The sequence below is a fragment of the Cucurbita moschata genome, unplaced genomic scaffold, assembly GCF_002738365.1.
Source record: "Cucurbita moschata cultivar Rifu unplaced genomic scaffold, Cmos_1.0 Cmo_Scf00001, whole genome shotgun sequence".
Taxonomy (NCBI): domain Eukaryota; kingdom Viridiplantae; phylum Streptophyta; class Magnoliopsida; order Cucurbitales; family Cucurbitaceae; genus Cucurbita; species Cucurbita moschata.
The window spans coordinates 1714414-1732104 of NW_019268517.1; the positions used below are offsets into that span (position 1 = coordinate 1714414).

Below are 17691 nucleotides of genomic sequence, written 5' to 3' on the forward strand. Positions count from 1 at the left end.
CCCCCCCCCCCCCTTTTTTTTTTTAATATACATGTAATTCTATTTAATAAGTAGGCTTTATGGATGGAAGAGATTCAATCCTCGTTGTAATTATAATAAAAATATTAGAGATTATCGACCTAAGAAAATTAAAAACTTGTAATAATTTTTTCATAATTACTTAACTCATTTTATTAATTAAATAAAAATTATTATAATATTTTTACTCCATAGTAAAACATTTCTTTTCGTTCGAGTTAAGTTGAACTATAAGTGGTCACTTAAAAAAATATTTATACTCGAAATTGAAAAATTAGACAAAATAAAGAAGTAGTTGAACATAAGAAGGAGAGTAATAAAGATAGATTCCAAATTAAGAAGGAAAACAAACACATTGAATGATGGAATCTTTCAATAGCCAAAGAGAGCAAAAATGAGTGTAATGGGACCATTTCATTAAATTCATACCTTATTCAACAAGTAATTGAAACTCGATCTAAAGTATATGCTTTTTAATTAAGTATAATTGTGTTTTATTCTTGAAATTGAAGATTCGGTTTCTTAATCAATAAGCAATTGAAGTTCGAGTTTACTATAACGAGTAAGTGTTTTTTGTTGGATGATGAAAGTCCCACGTCGACTATTTTAGGGAGTCGTCGTGGGTTTATAATCAAGGGATACTATCTCTATTGGTACGAGGTCTTTTGGGGAAGGTCAAAGCAAAGCCATGAGAGCTTTATACTCAAAGTGGACAATATCATACCACTCTAGAGAGTCGTGTTCATCTAACATGATATCAGAGTCATGCCCTAAACTTAGTCGTGCCATAGTAAATCCTCAAATGTCGAATGAAGAACTCCAAAAGAAAAAGGAGTCGAGTCTCGATTAAGAGAAGACGTACTTTGTTCAAGATGAGGTGTTGGATGATGAAAGTCCCACGTCAGGTAATTTAGGGAATGATCACAGGTTTATAATAAAAGAATACTATCTCTATTGGTATGATGTCTTTTAGGGAAGCCAAAGCAAAGTCATGAGAGCTTATGCTCAAAGTGGACAATATCATACCACTCTGGAGAGTCGTGTTCATCTAACATGATATCAGAGTCATGCCCTAAACTTAGTCGTGCCATAGTAAATCCTCAAATGTCGAACGAAGAACTCCAAAAGAAAAAGGAGTCATATCTCGATTAAGGGGAGGCGTACTTTGTTCGAGAGGAGGTGTTGAATGATGAAAGTCCCACATCGACTAATTTAGGGAATGATCACGGGTTTATAATCAATGAATACTATCTTTATTAGTATGATATCTTCTGGGGAAGTCAAAGCAAAGTCATGAGAGTTTATGCTCAAGGTGGACAAAATATCATACCATTGTGGAGAGTCGTGTTCATCAAACATTTTTAACAAGATATGTTCGTATTTTGCTCTTAAAATTAAAGCGTAATTTTAATTATTGAATAAAGAGTTTGCGTAAAAAAATGTCATAACTTAATAAACACCTACCCGTTCTAAACATTTTAATTTCGATTTTGGTCATGAATTTTTTAAAACTAACCTATAGATTAAATATTAAATTTATAGAATTATAGATATTTAATTATTTTGTATAGCTATATTAAGCATAAAGTAAAATTAAAAATTCCGAATATTATCAAGCAAAAAAAAATAAAAAAATAAAAATTTTATTAGACATTTTTAATAATTTTTAAATTAAATAGAAAAATAGATTTAAGGGGAAAAAAAGCTGGAAAAAGTGATCCGGACAAAAAATTACTGGATTTACGGCGCCAGTAAGCGACGGTTAAAACGGCGACACGTCATCATCCGATGGATATAAAATAACTGGAGCGAAGATGCCGGGTAGCCGCACGGCATTTGGCAGATTCTTCCTCTTCGCGGTCTCCATCGTTCTCACTGAGTCACAGCTCGGTACATATAAATACAGCCAATCATCGCTCAGCTTTCGAGCCGTCGTTTTCTCCTTGCTTCTCTGTTGAAGCCCTAGAGTTTCTCCTCTTGCAGCCATCAACTTCATCGAGGTAGATTCTGTTGCTATTTACTGTTTCTTCGCTAAGAAAATGATGGAAGTGGAAGTGGAAAATGATAGAAACATATGTCACTGGAGGTTTTGGCTGCCTGCTTATTTGTTTTAACTTTAGAAGTGAATGCTAGGTGATCTTTGTTTTTTGTTTGATTTTCTTTTAATACCGAAGGTTTTATGGTCAGTGTCAGAGATCTTGGTTGTTGAGGCATGGAGTTTGAATGTTTGATGCGTCGATTGACTGTTCTTGTGTGTTACTAGCGTTTGGATGAGCTAAGATTCGTGAATTTCTTTGGTTCTTCTATTTTTATATGTACTCGCCAGGTTGACTGTTGATTTTTCTTATGTACTTCTGATTAGTGGCGACGGCGGATTAGGAATTTTAATTTGACTTTTGTTTCTCTAATAACAAATCGTTAGTTCTTCATTTGAAGGCATGTCGTTTGCGAGTTCCTTGCGTCTAAATGCATTTAGCTCTATCGTTTGATTGTTTGTTGTTTGTCTATTTGGTGAATTTCTGTTTACCGCAGTTTTAACTCGAATATTCATTTGCTATGTCGAGGAAGATGCTCATAGATGGGGAACTGAGCCATCCGGCTGAAGCGGAGGAACGCTACGACTTTGATTTATTCGTTATTGGAGCAGGAAGTGGTGGTGTTCGTGCTAGTAGATTTTCAGCTAGTCATGGAGCGAAGGTTTCATTTATCGGCTTAAATAGATTTTGATGGTTGAATTGTTTTATTTTTCATATGTATATTGATGATTTATTTCTAGCTATCTGTACAGATTTTAGCATTGATGTCGTTAAGCCTATGTTTTTTTCTGTCAACTGTTATTCTCATCTGGTATTTTCTTCAAAGAATCGGTTGCTTAACATTTAGCTTATTACATTTGAAAATATGTTTGAAGGTTGGCATCTGTGAGCTTCCATTCGATCCAATCAGCTCAGAAGTAATTGGAGGAATTGGCGGAACGTAAGTTGTCCTTCAAAGCTCTCAATTATTATTTTTAATTGTTTTTACAAATTTAATGTAGAGGTTACTGAACATTCTTTATCATATTTTATCTTTTATTCTGGAATTCAGGTGTGTTATTCGTGGTTGTGTTCCCAAAAAGATTCTGATGTATGGGGCAACTTTTGGTCCTGAGCTTCAGGTTAGTAGAATGTAATGTCTATTAACTTTTATTTTTACGAGAATGCAACAGAGTTCATTAGTTTTCATTTAGCAGCAATATTGGTATATTTTCACTTTGGAACACCTTCCCCCCAACCGTGAAGCACTGGTGGTTTTAACTTGAATTTGACCGTTAGAATCCTCAGCCTCCAGCATGCATGCTAGCTTTAGTATTTCTTAGAGTGAGATATGATTGTAGGGTGCATTTAAAGAGTCATTTTGAAGTTATTAGTAATTTTGTTCTGTGGACATGAATATTGTGAAAAAAGTTCTGTATTTATCCTGTGTAGGATGCTCGAAGTTATGGTTGGGATGTGCATGAGAAAGTGGATTTTGATTGGAAGAAGCTTTTGCAAAAGAAGGTGTGTTTCTTACACTTTAATGTTTTGCATTTTACCTCTGATCAATTTCAGAACTAACTTTATAGAGCTTGATTTCTCTGTGGAGTACACAATTCATTTTGATTAGATTTCTTGGGTATAACTATATAAAAAGTTGGGCTGTAGCTAGGTGTAAGAGATTCTCCGAAGGTTGAAATAACTCTGCTGGTAATTGTGTGTCACACTGTTAGGGCAAGGAATCCTGTAAATCTGCTCTAATACAGTGAGACTAAATATATGTTTGCAATTAAACTCTAAGTTCTTTCCATGATTTTAGCGAAAATTCACCAATAGTGCAGTCTGATGCGAAGAGGGGCAGTAGTCCTCCCTAGTTCAAGGAAAGTAATTATAGCTCCTGACTTGTTTCTTCTGTCACCTACATGCCTGTAGTTTTTTACCCAATTCAGTATGTCTCTTTTTTGAATTTTCCTTTTTGAAACCTATTGGTCGGTAAATAGAAGAAAGTGGTTAATCCTAACGTGCAAAACTAGGAGTTGGAGTTATGCATTTGATCTTCGTATTTCTTAAGATGTTTTGAGAATGTAGCATTTAATCCAAATTGTCAAATTCTATGTTGGAAAGTCAAATTTAGTTGTTTTAGATACACTTCTCAGATATGACCAATTTATCATTTCTTATGGCACCATTTTTGTTATCCATAGTAGTACTTCCAGGAATTAGCGAGGAATTGTCATTATGTCCTTAATTTTGTTTATTTGATATCAGATTTTCTTGTCTAATATTGAGGCATATACTTTTGTTATCTTTTGAATTGTAGACAGATGAGATAGTACGGTTAAATGGAATTTACAAGCGTTTACTGACTAATTCGGGAGTAAAAATGTATGAAGGAGAGGGAAAGATTGTTGGTCCACATGAAGTTGAGGTGACACAACTTGATGGTACCAAAATAGGCTATTCAGCAAAGCACATTCTGATTGCGACTGGCAGTAGAGCTGTCATTCCTGATATTCCTGGGAAGGTAGCATTCTTCTTCTTCTTCTTCTTTTTCCTTCTTTCTTCCTTTAATCTGTGCCAACATTTTTTTTTCTTCAAAAAAACAATATCTTCACTATAAGAAGTTTTAATTCCTATGGAGAACTGAAATTCTGTATGTTTTTTATTTTTATTTTTTTTTCACATATTTTATATTGGTCTTACTGCTTTCTATTTGAAATCACAGAGGAATTGTGTTCTGATTGGGCTTTGATTCGTCCCAAGCTTCCTTGTGTTCTCATGTACATTACATACTAAAAGTCTCGAGGGCATTGAGAAGTTGCATGATCATGTTGATCATAAGTTAGAAAGTTGCGCACATAAACAGTGATTTAAAGTTCTGAAGAAATGAATTCAGTAAAGTGCCGGGATTTTGTTGGACATTACTATATTCACATGATTGTGGTTTTAGGTTATGAAATGCGCTTTCAGTGTACCCAGGGGTTCATAAACATGGAATCGTAATGCTAATTGAAAAAAATTGTGCTACTTTTGATAGTCTTCTTGCTGAACTTTGTCTTGAAGTCATAATATGAATTGAAGTTCTCAAAAGCTCCCCGTAAGAAAATGGCTCAGCTCAATATGGATGCTGAATAACGTTGTGCTATCAATTGAGGAGCTTTGAGTATGGATATACAATTCAATTTATTCCTTTTCTTTGTCATTAATTCTTCATGATTAGCTTCATCTTTTGTAACTAGTAGTTTTGTGGACTTAGATCATCGTGTGAACATTTTATTGACATGAATGATGGTTGTCTTTGCTTTAGCATGTCAAATTTCTAAGGACTTGATGCACTTCTTTTGTCTGGTACATTTTATTTGGCTTACTTTTGGAAAATGTTTGGTTCATCTAATGCAATTCTAAAGGCCCAATCTTTACTTTTATTATTCTCCTCTTACTGTATGTTTGCAAATTTCTAGGAGTTGGGGATAACATCTGATGAGGCTTTGAGTTTGGAGGAGTTGCCTAAGCGTGTTGTGGTGCTTGGAGGAGGGTGCGTTCTCTATATTTTATTGGCACATCTGCTTCGAGCTTCATGATTGAGGATCATAAGTCTTTTTCTGTTATTAGGTACATTGCTGTTGAATTTGCTTCAATCTGGAATGGTATGGGTGCTAAGGTTGAACTATGTTTCAGAAGGGAACTTCCACTGGGGTATAATATCTTATCCTATGCTCTTTTATCCTTTCAATGATTTTCGAAGGATCAAACTGCCTGATACTGGATACAGATTATAGAAACTGTATGATACGGTGCTATAGTTGCTAATATCTTCTGCAACTCTAATTGCCACTGACCCTTTACTCTTCTGGACCATTTGTTAACGAAGACATTCAAATCACAGGTCCAAAAAAATAAAATAAAAATAATAATAACAGAAAAGAAAAAAGATAAAAAAAATATGACCCAGTGTGTATGCATCCTGATATTATCGATTGCTATGTGCTGGTGTTTTTATTATGTTATACTACTGCTCGTGGATGTTATAACTAAAAACGTTATTTTTCAGAGGTTTTGATGATGAAATGAGAGCAGTGGTTGCAAGGAATCTGGAAGGCAGAGGAATTAATATGCACCCAAGAACAAATTTGACAGAAGTATTTTCCATGATTTTCCCTCTTTTAACCTATTTCAAATGTTTCCATTGTATGTATTTAAACATTTTGATAATACCGGTCCCAATTTTCTGTCATCTCAGTTGATAAAAGCAGAGAACGGCATAAAAGTTATCACGGATCATGGTGAGGAGTTGTTAGCAGATGTCGTGTTGTTTGCAACTGGTAATTATCTTCTTACGTTTAATAACCTCTTGAAAATTTATTGCATTTATTTGTTTTCCGTGCAGTTTGTGTAGAACCAGCGAGGGAAAGAATTGAAAAATCTAGACTTATTGGCAAATGGCTTAAAATGTATCGTCCTGAATTCTAAATAAAAATGTGTCAAATGATTCACTCGAGAGATTCAAATTACTTGAAAATAAATTGAGGAAATAAGAGAAGTTTTACTTGTAAGCTTTAAAATGCTGCTTATCAAAATTTAGGATGATGCACCAGACACCATAAGGTTTTCAGTTCAGCCTCTGAACTGAAGTACTACAATCGGATTAAACAAACCTAATTGATGTTTTAGATAGGGGCTAAAAGGAGATCGAAAGGTAGTCAGAGAACGGAGATTTATGGAGTATTGGCTTTTAAGTCATTGACCAGATGAGAGAATAAATGAAGATTATTCAATTGGTGAAGCGGAGTGATGACAACACCCTAGTAAACGGTCTTAATTGAGCTGTAGTCATTAGAGGTTATTTTTGGTGGAAAGATATGGTGATATGAGGTCATAATTACCTTATGATAAATATTTGAGCTAATTCTCTATAAAATATTTGAGCTAATTCTCTATATATTTTTTTAAAAAAATAGAAACAACTTTTGAAGCTAATTCTTTATATTTATTAGGCACTGAAAATAAAATTATGTTATTTAATAATTTCTAACGTGATGTCTTTAGATTAAATTATATTTAGCTACAATACATCTTATATACGCATGAAAAAATATACTAATTTTAGCTTGGATACCTATTGATGATATGCAGTTAGACATGAATCTGATGAATTTAACTTTAGTAATAAAACAAATAGGTCTTATCCTCTCTTATATATTCTGCTTATGCAAAAAAAGATGTTGTAAAGATAAATATGCGTTCGAGAAATGATGCTCGTTTTGACAATTATGGGTGTGATCTAGTGGTAAAATGGTCGAGTTGTGAGCCCAAGAAGCTTTAAGGTTGTAGGTTTTATCCATATTGGTTTCCTATTGAATATCATATGATTTTACCTAGCACCATATGTTATAGAGTTTGGTATTTGTGTTGTAGGTTGTCAGTAAGTTGACTCAAATACTGCACAATTAAATTTTTTTACCTTTTTAGTTTACAATTCGATAACTTCATCTGCGTGAATATCTAAACTCAAAATTAGTCCCCAAGTTTGTTGTATGGAAATTTAGGACGAATTTCTGGTTGTATAGTGATGATTTGATGTTTAGTTGTTCTCTCAAGTATTTCATTGTTATTTGCACAATAAGTTGATAAGTGACAAGTTTGTGTTACAGGTCGTGCTCCTAATTCAAAAAGATTAAATTTGAAAGCAGTTGGTGTCGAAGTTGATGAACATGGTGCTGTGAAGGTGATTATCTATCTTGACTTTTATTATTGCATATCGTTTTTAGTATCATTCTTTTGTTATCTATCATTCTTTTAGCTTTTTAGTTAGTTTTTTTTTATTGGCTCGTTTTGTTTTTGGTTTTCGTTTTCAGTATCATACTTATGATTTCTTTCTTTCGTTCATTCTCAATGAAAGTTGGGGTTTTCACTAAATTAAATGCACATTGTTTTCCGATTTCTTTCAAAAAGATCACATCTCACTTTTAAAGATTGTAATGTGTTTGTTCTGCTCTAAACTCTGTGTGGGGCAGCTAAGCTTTCATTTATAGGCTGTCGGTCACCTTCGTTTCCCTAGAAATATTTTGTGGAACGAGTGCTGCTACAAGGCGTGAAACGTGGTAATTATGGAAAAAAGAAAAGCTGCAATATGAGTTGGACATTTATATCTGCTAATATGGTGTCAAGCTCATCATTAATTTGTGCAGATAGAGGCTTTGAGTGGAAAATAATTGGAACGAGTCACTTTCACCCGACCAAAAGCTGCTTTGGTCAGTTTTGATGGATTTAGCAATAGAAAGTTTATATATAGCGTGTGAGATCCCACGTCAGTTAGAGAACGAAACATTCTTTATAAAGTTGTGGAAACCTCTTCCTAGCATATACGTTTTAAAATCTTGAGGGGAAGTCTGGAAGGGAAAGCTCAAAGATGACACTATCTGTTAACGGTGGACTTGGGCTGTTACAAATGATATTAGAGCCAAATACTGGGCGATGTGCCAGCGAGGAGGCTAAGCCCCGAAGGAGGGTGGACACAAGGCGGTGTGCCAGTAAGGATGCTGGGTCCCAAAGGGGGATGGATTGGGGGTCCCACATCAATTGGAGAAGGGAACAAGTGCTAGCGAGGACGCTGAGTCTCGAAGGAGGGTGGGACTGTGAGATCGGTTGGGGAGGAGAACGAAACATTCTTTGTAAAGGTGTAGAAACCTCTCCCTAACATACACGTTTTAAAACCTTGTGGAGAAGTCCAAAAAGAAAAGTCCAAAGAAGACAATATCTTTTAGGGTGGACTTATGCGGTTACATAGTCCATTACTCTTTCTAGAATCTCAGTTTTATTCATTCTATATGTTACTCGCTTAATTCTCCTCCACTGGATGGACAGCGTGTTGAACACAACTCACTGTGGGAAACACTCGCTCTCTTTATTAAGACCAATCGAGAAGAGAATACAAGACACTCTGTAGAATACTTCTGCTTTTTATTGTTTTTAGATTTCTTGGATGAATAACCTAGGTAGGGTGGGGGTATTTATACTAAGAGTAAACAATCTATATTTAACCAATCTAAATCTAGACCTAACCGATTTGAATCTAGACCTAACAAATTGAATCTTTCTCCTAAAATATCTACATCTCTTTCTCCTAAAATCTCTACTAAAATAAATATACTGGGCTCGTACAATTAGGCTTGACTCTATTGGGCTAGTACAATTATTGGGCTTGACTCTATTGGGCTAGTGATGATATTTCAACACTCCCCCTCAGCACTAGTCCTCATTCGCTGCATCATGTTGAGCTGACAGCGAAAGCTCTCATGTTTGCTAGTATTCAACCCTTTTGTAAACAAGTCTGCCACTTGGTCATCTGTCTTGATCTGCTGCATCTCAATTTCTTCCTTTAGGACCTTCTCTCTAATGAAATGGTAGTGCACCTCCACATGCTTTGTTCTAGCATGAAACACTGGATTTTCTGCAAGGCGAATCGCAGATTGGTTGTCGCAAAGAAGTGATATTGGATAGTCAATTTTCTGGTGCAAATCTTCCATCAAGAGTTTTAGCCATGTACTTTCCTGGGCTGCTCCAGCCGCTGCTCTATACTCTGCTTCTGTAGTTGATAATGATACTGTTGGTTGTCTCTTGCTACACCAAGAAATTGTTCCCGAACCAAACTTGAACACATACCCAGTGGTTGACCTCCGAGTATCGTGGTCTCCTGCATAGTCAGCATCACAGTATCCAACTAGCTTGCAGTCTTTGCTTCTTTTGTACAAAAGACCATAGTCGATTGTACCTTTGATATATCTCAAGATCCGTCGAGCTGCATCCAGATGAGGCTTCTTTGGACTTTGCATGTATCGACTCATAACCCCAACTGCATAAGAGATATCAGGTCGAGTTAAAGTTAGGTAGATAAGACTACCTACTAGTTGTCGGTACGTTGTTTCATCGTTCAACTCTTTGCCTTCATGTGCACAAATCTTGGCATTTATCTCCATCGGTGTTGAAACTTGCTTGCACTCTAACATGTTGAACTTCTGAAGCATGTCTCTGGTATACTTTTGTTGGCAGAGAAACAGTCCTTCATCTGTGCGATCAACTTCTAGGCCTAAGAAGTGTTTAAGCTCTCCTAGCTCTTTCATCTGAAAGCGTATTGATAAATTTTCTCTTGTTTGATAAATTTCTCTTTCATCGTCCCCGGTGATAATCAAATCGTCCACGTAGACCAACACAATTGTCAAATTTCCTTCTCTTTCTTTGATGAATAGGCTTGAGTCTGCATGCGCAACTGAATAACCACTTTGGGTAAGAAATTCAGCAATCTTACCATACCAAGCTCTCGGTGCTTGTTTCAGTCCATAAAGAGCTTTTCTAAGCTTGCATACATAATTAGGATTAGCTGCACTCTCAAATCCCTTTGGTTGGTTCATATAAATCTCCCTGTCTAGCTCTCCGTGCAAGAAGGCATTCTTCACATCCATTTGCCACAGTTTCCAATCTTTACTTGCTGCGAGTGCTAGCAGAACTCGTACGGTAGTAATCTTTGCCACTGGACTGAATGTTTCATCATAATCTAGTCCATATTGTTGAGAAAATCCTCGAGCCACGAGTCGAGCCTTGTATCTCTCGATTGATCCATCCGGTCGACGCTTTATTTTATAGACCCACTTGCAAGAGACGGGTTTGATATCTCCTAGTCTTGGCACTAGTTCCCAAGTTTGATTATGCTCCAAGGCTATAATTTCTTCCTCCATCGCTTTCTGCCAAACCGAGTTTTGTGATGCTTCTTCATATGTCTCTGGTTCGTAAACTCTATCTTCTACAATAGCTGCATTTGCATACTTAGGATTTGGCCTTCGGATTCTATTTGATCGCCTAAGTTGTTGATGTGTTGTTTCATTTTTATCAGATTCGCTTGATTGAGTCACCTCCTGCTTGTCAATATCAATGTCGCTTGGATTTTCAGATGCATCGACATTTGATTGAATTTGTGTAGTTTGCTCCCCCAGCTTCTGTTGTAGAATTTCTTCAATGTTTGAATCTGATAAGACTTTCTTCTCCGAGGACCACCATGTAGATGCTTCATCAAAAACTACATCTCTTGATGTATAGTATTTTCCACTTGTTGGATCACAGCACCTCCATCCTTTTCTTTGATTGTCGTATCCAACAAATACACACTTGACTGCTTTCTTGTCAAACTTGCTACGTAGATGGTCAGGCACAAATACATAGCAAACACAGCCAAATACTCGGAAGTAACTAATTGTAGGTTTCATATCCCATAGTATCTCAAATGGTGAGACGAACCCTAGCTTTGGTTGAGGAAGCTTGTTGATCACATGGGCAGCAGTTCGCATAGCTTCAGCCCAAAATCTTCCTGGAACGTTCTTTGCGTGTAACATGCTTCGACAGGTTTCTGCAAGGTGTCGATTCTTTCTTTCTGCTACACCATTTTGTTGTGGCGTGTTGGCACATGTAAATTGACGTCGTATCCCACACTCGTGTAAATATTGATCGAACTCATCTGACGTGTATTCTCCGCCATTGTCTGAACGTAGACAACGAATCTTCGCTCCTACTTCTCCTTCGACCATCATCTTGAATTCTTGAAACTTTGAGAACGTGTCAGACTTTTCTTTCATAAAGAAAATCCACACATATCTTGAGTAGTCGTCAATAAATGTCACCATATACCGCATTCCGCTGATCGATGCTTGTTTGACTGGGCCGAACAAATCAGAGTGAACTAACTCTAATGGTTTCTTTGCTTTGAAACTTGACTCTTTGTATGGTAATTGATGAGCTTTACCATACTGACATCCAGCGCAGACAACGTCTGTTTTGACTTCCAGTTGTGGTAGACCTTTGAGCATAGATTTCTCCATAATCAGCTTCAACTTATGGTAGCTAATATGTCCCAATCTTGCATGCCATAGATCTGTCGTCTCATTCTTCCGGGTCTTGTCAACATAGGCAGACTCTGCAGATAGAACGTAGACAGACTCCACTCTTCGTCCTTCTATCGTCGGCTTTCCTATTATCTTAACATCTTGATAAACTTTTACATCTTCTGGCCCAAACAAGACATAGCTTCCTGATGTTGTTAGTTGTGACACTGACAACAAGTTCTTCTTTATACCCGGTACATGATAAACATTATGTAGCGACACTGTATCAGACTTATTGCCAGGCATGATTGTCGTATTGCCGATTTGAGCAATTGATAACTGTGTGTTATTTGCTGTACGTACCATACGACTTCCTTTGTACTCTTTCTTGTCTTGCAATTTTCTCTGATCGCCAGTCATGTGATTTGAACATCCTGAATCAACGATCCAGTCATTCTCATAGTTGATATGGTCTTCCATTGTCGCCATGAGTGCTAGCTCGTCTTCTTCTATGGGACATAGTACCTCTGCATCCCATTCATCTTCTATCTTCTTTTTGGATATTGCCACATTGTTTTCAATGGACTTTTTCCTGGACCAACAATCTCTAGACATATGGCCCTTTTTCCCGCAGTTATAGCAAATACCACCAAATCTCGTTCTTTGAAAACTCTTGTTGTCGTTCTTCTGAGCTCTCTCAGGTTGTGCAATCCCTTGGTGGCTTCTTCTTTTGTCACCATTGTATCCACGTCTGGTAGACGGCCTATTATTGCTCTGACTTTCACTCGTGTAGAGTGCTTCTTCACCCTTCAATGTGAAGCCTCCCATTTGTTTAGCCATGGCTTCTTGGCTGGCTAACAAATTTTCGAACTCTACCAGTGATGGTTGAGTGGGCCATCCTTGTACAGCAGCAATGAAGCTTCGATATTCTGGTCGCAATCCGTGGATTATAATCCTCTTCATTCGAGATTCTACAATGGCGGACTTTGGGTCTAGTTCAGTAATCTCCCGACAGATCGATTTGACCTTGTGGAAGTACTGAGCAATCGTCATATCACGTTGTGAAATTGACAACAACTCATTCTCCAGAAGTTGTAGCCTCGTATCATTCTTCTTTGAGAACAACATCACGAATGTGTCCCATGCTTCTTTCGGTGTCTTGTCATCCCAAATATGTTCTAACATCTCTTCTCCGATGGTGGTCTTCAAGGCAAACATTGCTTTGCCTGCTTTGATTCTCCATTTGCGCAAGGCGTCGTTAGAATCCTCCTCTGGCGGCGTAGTTTCACACCCGCCAACGATCTCCCAAAGATCCTGTCCTTGTAAATAGGACATCATGCATGTTGCCCACGTGTTGTAGTTGTTGTTGTTGAGTTTCTTAATTCCTCCAACGATTTGGAAATCACTCATCGTGTTGGCCATACCTCAGTAATACCAAACAAGTTCTTTTGACACAAGACTTGCAGAGTCACAGACTTCTCACGACACAAAAGAAACTCACTCACCACTAATCTCAAGAAATCGTTTCTGATGTGGAAGATCAGGCAGAGCTGCAACCACAGAGCATACTAAGGATTCCAAGAGATCAGATAACCTACACTAACCTCGCTCTGATACCAAATGTTGAACACAACTCACTGTGGGAAACACTCGCTCTCTTTATTAAGACCAATCGAGAAGAGAATACAAGACACTCTGTAGAATACTTCTGCTTTTTATTGTTTTTAGATTTCTTGGATGAATAACCTAGGTAGGGTGGGGGTATTTATACTAAGAGTAAACAATCTATATTTAACCAATCTAAATCTAGACCTAACCGATTTGAATCTAGACCTAACAAATTGAATCTTTCTCCTAAAATATCTACATCTCTTTCTCCTAAAATCTCTACTAAAATAAATATACTGGGCTCGTACAATTAGGCTTGACTCTATTGGGCTAGTACAATTATTGGGCTTGACTCTATTGGGCTAGTGATGATATTTCAACAATGAGAGCTTATGCTCAAAGTGGACAATATCATACCATTGTGGAGAGTCGTGTTCGTCTAACATGGTATCAGAGCCATGCCCTAAACTTAACCATGCCAATAGAATCCTCAAATATCGAACAAAGAATGGCGAGCCTCGAAGGTGTAGTCAAAAAGTGACTAACATGTCGAACAAATGGTGTACTTTGTTCGAGGGCTCCAGAGAAAGGAGTCGAGCCTCAATTAAGGGGAGGCTATTCGAGAGCTCCATAAGCCTCAGGGGAGGCTTATAGTGTGCTTTGTTCGAGGGGAGGTGTTGAGGATTATTGGGATTGGGAGTGTCCCACATTGGTTAATTTAGTGGAAGATCATGGGTTTATAAGTGAGGAATACTAACTCCATTGGTATGAGGCCTTTTGGGGAATCCCAAAGCAAAGCCATGAGAGCTTATGCTCAAAGTGGACAATATCATACCATTGTGGAGAGTCGTGTTCGTCTAACACAGCGTAGCGGGATTAGCCTTTTTAATTCACACATTGCGCCACTGTTAGGAATATGTGTGTCCTGTTTCAATCGTTTTTAGAGGAAATGCTTCCTTGTCCAGGTGGATGATTATTCACGCACGAGTGTACCTAGTATATGGGCTGTTGGAGATGTTACTAACCGAATGAATCTTACGCCCGTGGCTTTAATGGAGGGATCATTCTTTGCAGTATGTATTCTATTACATTCTTTCCAACATTAATCTATTAACAACTCTTTGCCATATTATTCATATTCATATATTTCTTTTTCTATTTATTTGCAGAACACTGTTTTTGGTGGTGAACCTACCAAACCAGACTACAATCATGTGCCCTATGCTGTATTCTGGTAACAAATTGCTCTCTTTTAGAAGCACCCATTTATTAAAAAGGCAATAATTTAAAGTGTGTTTAGTATAGATTAATAAGTGATTTGAGGATGATCAAAAGTTTTTTTAAGAAATAAATTGCTTCAAAGAATTGGATTAATTTAAAAACCTGTACTTTTCAAAGAATTGTACTTCAAATGTAAGATTAATGAGTGATTTTAGGATAATCGAGAGTGTTTAAACTAGAAGATATTCTTAACAAAAAGAAAATATAATCTGTTCTTACTAGAAAAATTCACTAGAATGGTTGTAAGTACATCATTTGTTTATTGTTATTTGTTCTGCTCGATTTGCAGCATACCTCCTCTCTCTGTTGTGGGCCTAAGTGAAGAAGAAGCTATACAAAGAGGAAAGGGTGATATTCTGGTTTTCACTTCTTCCTTCAATCCAATGAAGAATACAATCTCTGGGTACGTACAACTAATTCACTTCAAAACTTCATTAATATTATGGTGATTATGGACTGGAGAGGAGAACCTTCATTTTGACCTTCTTTTTCATCTCAATATATAAAAATCTGGGCCTAAATTTGTTAGGTTTCCAATGTAATTTCTCACTAGGAACACTAGATTACAAGAATGACCTCCAAAACATTAATCCAAATCAATTACTTAAAGCCCAGTTTGTTAACCCGTTTTTGTTTTTTATTTTCTGGTTTTGAAAATTATATTTGTTTTTTCATATTTTTTATGTCAACTTTTCACCTTTTTCTTAAAACCGTGTTCTAAACCCTTTTTTCTCATTAAATAAAATTTTAAAAACTATTTTTTAAAGTTTTCAAAATTTCACTTTTTTTTTTTTTTAAAAAAAAAAAACATTTGGAAGGAAGTAGCAGTGTATATAAGCTTGATGTTAAAAGTTAAACTTTTTATTTATTTATAGAAAATTTTCATTTGGGTTTACTCAAACCCATAATTGGAACTAGAGTGGTTTTTTTTGTTGTCTTACTTCAACAAAATTGATTATTGTGGTGACGTCAGCCTCAATTTGTACTTATATACGCGCATTTGCAATTCTGATTATGTTATATAGACGACAAGAGAAGACAGTGATGAAACTGGTGGTTGATGCTGACACACAAAAGGTCCTTGGCGCATCCATGTGCGGACCAGATGCTCCCGAAATTATGCAGGTACATTTTTAATTAATTAATTATTTATTTCTTTATTCGTAGTTAGATTTGAAGTTGATTTAAAACATTTATATGATTCGGTTCATTTCAGGGAATCGCTGTCGCTCTAAAATGTGGAGCAACCAAGCAACAGTTTGACAGCACTGTAAGTTTCATCCATCGCCTATGCCTTTTGTAGGATAATACCACTTCTAGAATTCTTACAAATTCGAGATTTTAAAAGATTTTCCTCTCTTTTTTTTATTTTATGGAAAAGAGGGAAAAGAACTAAATTAATTGTTAAATAAATAAGTACTTTGAAATGAATTAATTAAGTGAATAATAAATACCAATTATGCCTAATAAGACTCGAAGCAGTTTGAAAAGTGATTTTTAAGACTGGAAACAGTTAAAATGATTTAAAAAAACTCAATGCTTTTGGGATGGTTACTTGGAACAGGTGGGAATACACCCATCTGCAGCAGAGGAGTTTGTGACGATGCGAACTGTAACTAGGCGAGTTGAAGCGAGTGGCAAATTGAAGACAAATCTGTAAGCCTACTCCCACACATATATTTGTATTTTTATTATTTATTTTATATTGTTGTTTCGGTGTCATTGAGTTTCCTGATTGTGGGTAATCATCCTCCATGTGGGCCCAGGGACATAGTTTTCTACTGATTTGTTATTGTGCATTTGGTTGTGATGATTTTCGTATCTTTTATTTTTCCCAGTAAGATTGGTTTGGGGATTTTTATTTTATATTTTATAAAAAGGGTGTTTTTAATTAATAGATTCTGCAATTTGCAATTTAGCGAAAATTTAATGAATTTGACCCTTTCATACCCCTTTGGTTTTGTTTGTGGATTTGATTTTGATTTATGCAAAAGGCTAATAATTTAGACTTTTTTTTAAGACATTATTTTTGTTTGAGAATTCAAATATTTGTTTAGGGAAGAAAACTTAAACTTGGTATAGAAAATTGATGAAAAGCGAGGAATTTTTAAAATCTAAAAATCAAATAGTCATCAAATAAATGAATGAAAAAGATTCTGCTCATTTTTTAAAATTATTAACCAAAAAATTTGATTATCTTTAAAATTTAATGCTAAAATATTTAGCTACGAGACAAATGGATAGACTACATGATCCATAGTGAAAATAGTGAAAATAACTACAAATTTCTGACTAAATTGGAATGTAAATCAAAGAATATGTATATATATATAAAAGATTTGAATTTCTAATTTAATCTTCTAATTTTGAAAGAGAAAAAAAAATGAGGAAAACATGAACAATAAAAATTAATTTTTAGAAAGTTTAGCTATATATATAAAAAAGATTCGAATTTCTAATTTTGAAAAGGTAAGAAAAATGAAGAAACCTCCCCAATAAAAAATAATTCTCACAAGTTTAGCATTTATTTATTTATATATATATAAAAGATTTGAATTTCTAATTTAATCTTCTAAATTTGAAAGAGGTAAAGAAAAACGAAGAAACCTTAATAATTCTTGAAAGTTTAGCATTTGGTGTTTTTTTTTTATATTTTTAATGTAAACATTTAATTCAATCACTTTAGACCAAAAGAAGGGGTAAAAAAGTAGACCAATATTTCTAAACAAATCAGTTCATGCAAAATCACTATTTCTAATATTGTTCATTTAGGATGGGCAACTTAGTATTATAACTTCACCAAAAACTTCTAGTATTTACGTACCGTACGAATTTAAGACCCCACTATTTATGTAACTATTTATTAATCTTTAAATTAAATTATCTAATGGCCCAACGTA

General features: G+C 35.7%; 1 protein-coding gene across 2 annotated transcripts; it reads left to right on the plus strand.

The window, feature by feature from the left end:
• Positions 1–1830: 1830 nt before the first annotated feature.
• LOC111442273 (glutathione reductase, cytosolic-like) lies at positions 1831–16657 on the plus strand. Of its 2 annotated transcripts, none has more exons than XM_023079600.1 (17): positions 1831–2018; positions 2551–2715; positions 2930–2994; positions 3106–3175; positions 3486–3557; positions 4354–4557; positions 5495–5568; positions 5646–5729; positions 6085–6172; positions 6274–6355; positions 7685–7758; positions 14476–14583; positions 14680–14744; positions 15081–15194; positions 15817–15916; positions 16008–16061; positions 16356–16657. In XM_023079600.1, the coding sequence occupies exons 2-17, from the start codon at positions 2575–2577 to the stop codon at positions 16449–16451; spliced, it is 1491 nt and encodes a 496-aa protein (XP_022935368.1). In that variant the 5' UTR covers positions 1831–2018; positions 2551–2574; the 3' UTR covers positions 16452–16657. The 2 variants fall into 2 exon arrangements, with proteins under 2 accessions (XP_022935368.1, XP_022935376.1); XM_023079608.1 differs by having other exon boundaries at positions 2587–2715.
• The last annotated feature ends 1034 nt before the right edge of the window (positions 16658–17691 follow it).

Excerpts from the sequence above, each read along its gene's own strand:
- LOC111442273 (XM_023079600.1), top strand. The coding sequence starts at position 2,575 with ATGTCGAGGAAGATGCTCATAGATGGGGAACTGAGCCATCCGGCTGAA. Across the intron at positions 14,584-14,679 it reads TGGAGGGATCATTCTTTGCA|AACACTGTTTTTGGTGGTGA; the intron begins GTATGTATTCTA and ends ATTTATTTGCAG. Across the intron at positions 14,745-15,080 it reads GTGCCCTATGCTGTATTCTG|CATACCTCCTCTCTCTGTTG; the intron begins GTAACAAATTGC and ends CTCGATTTGCAG.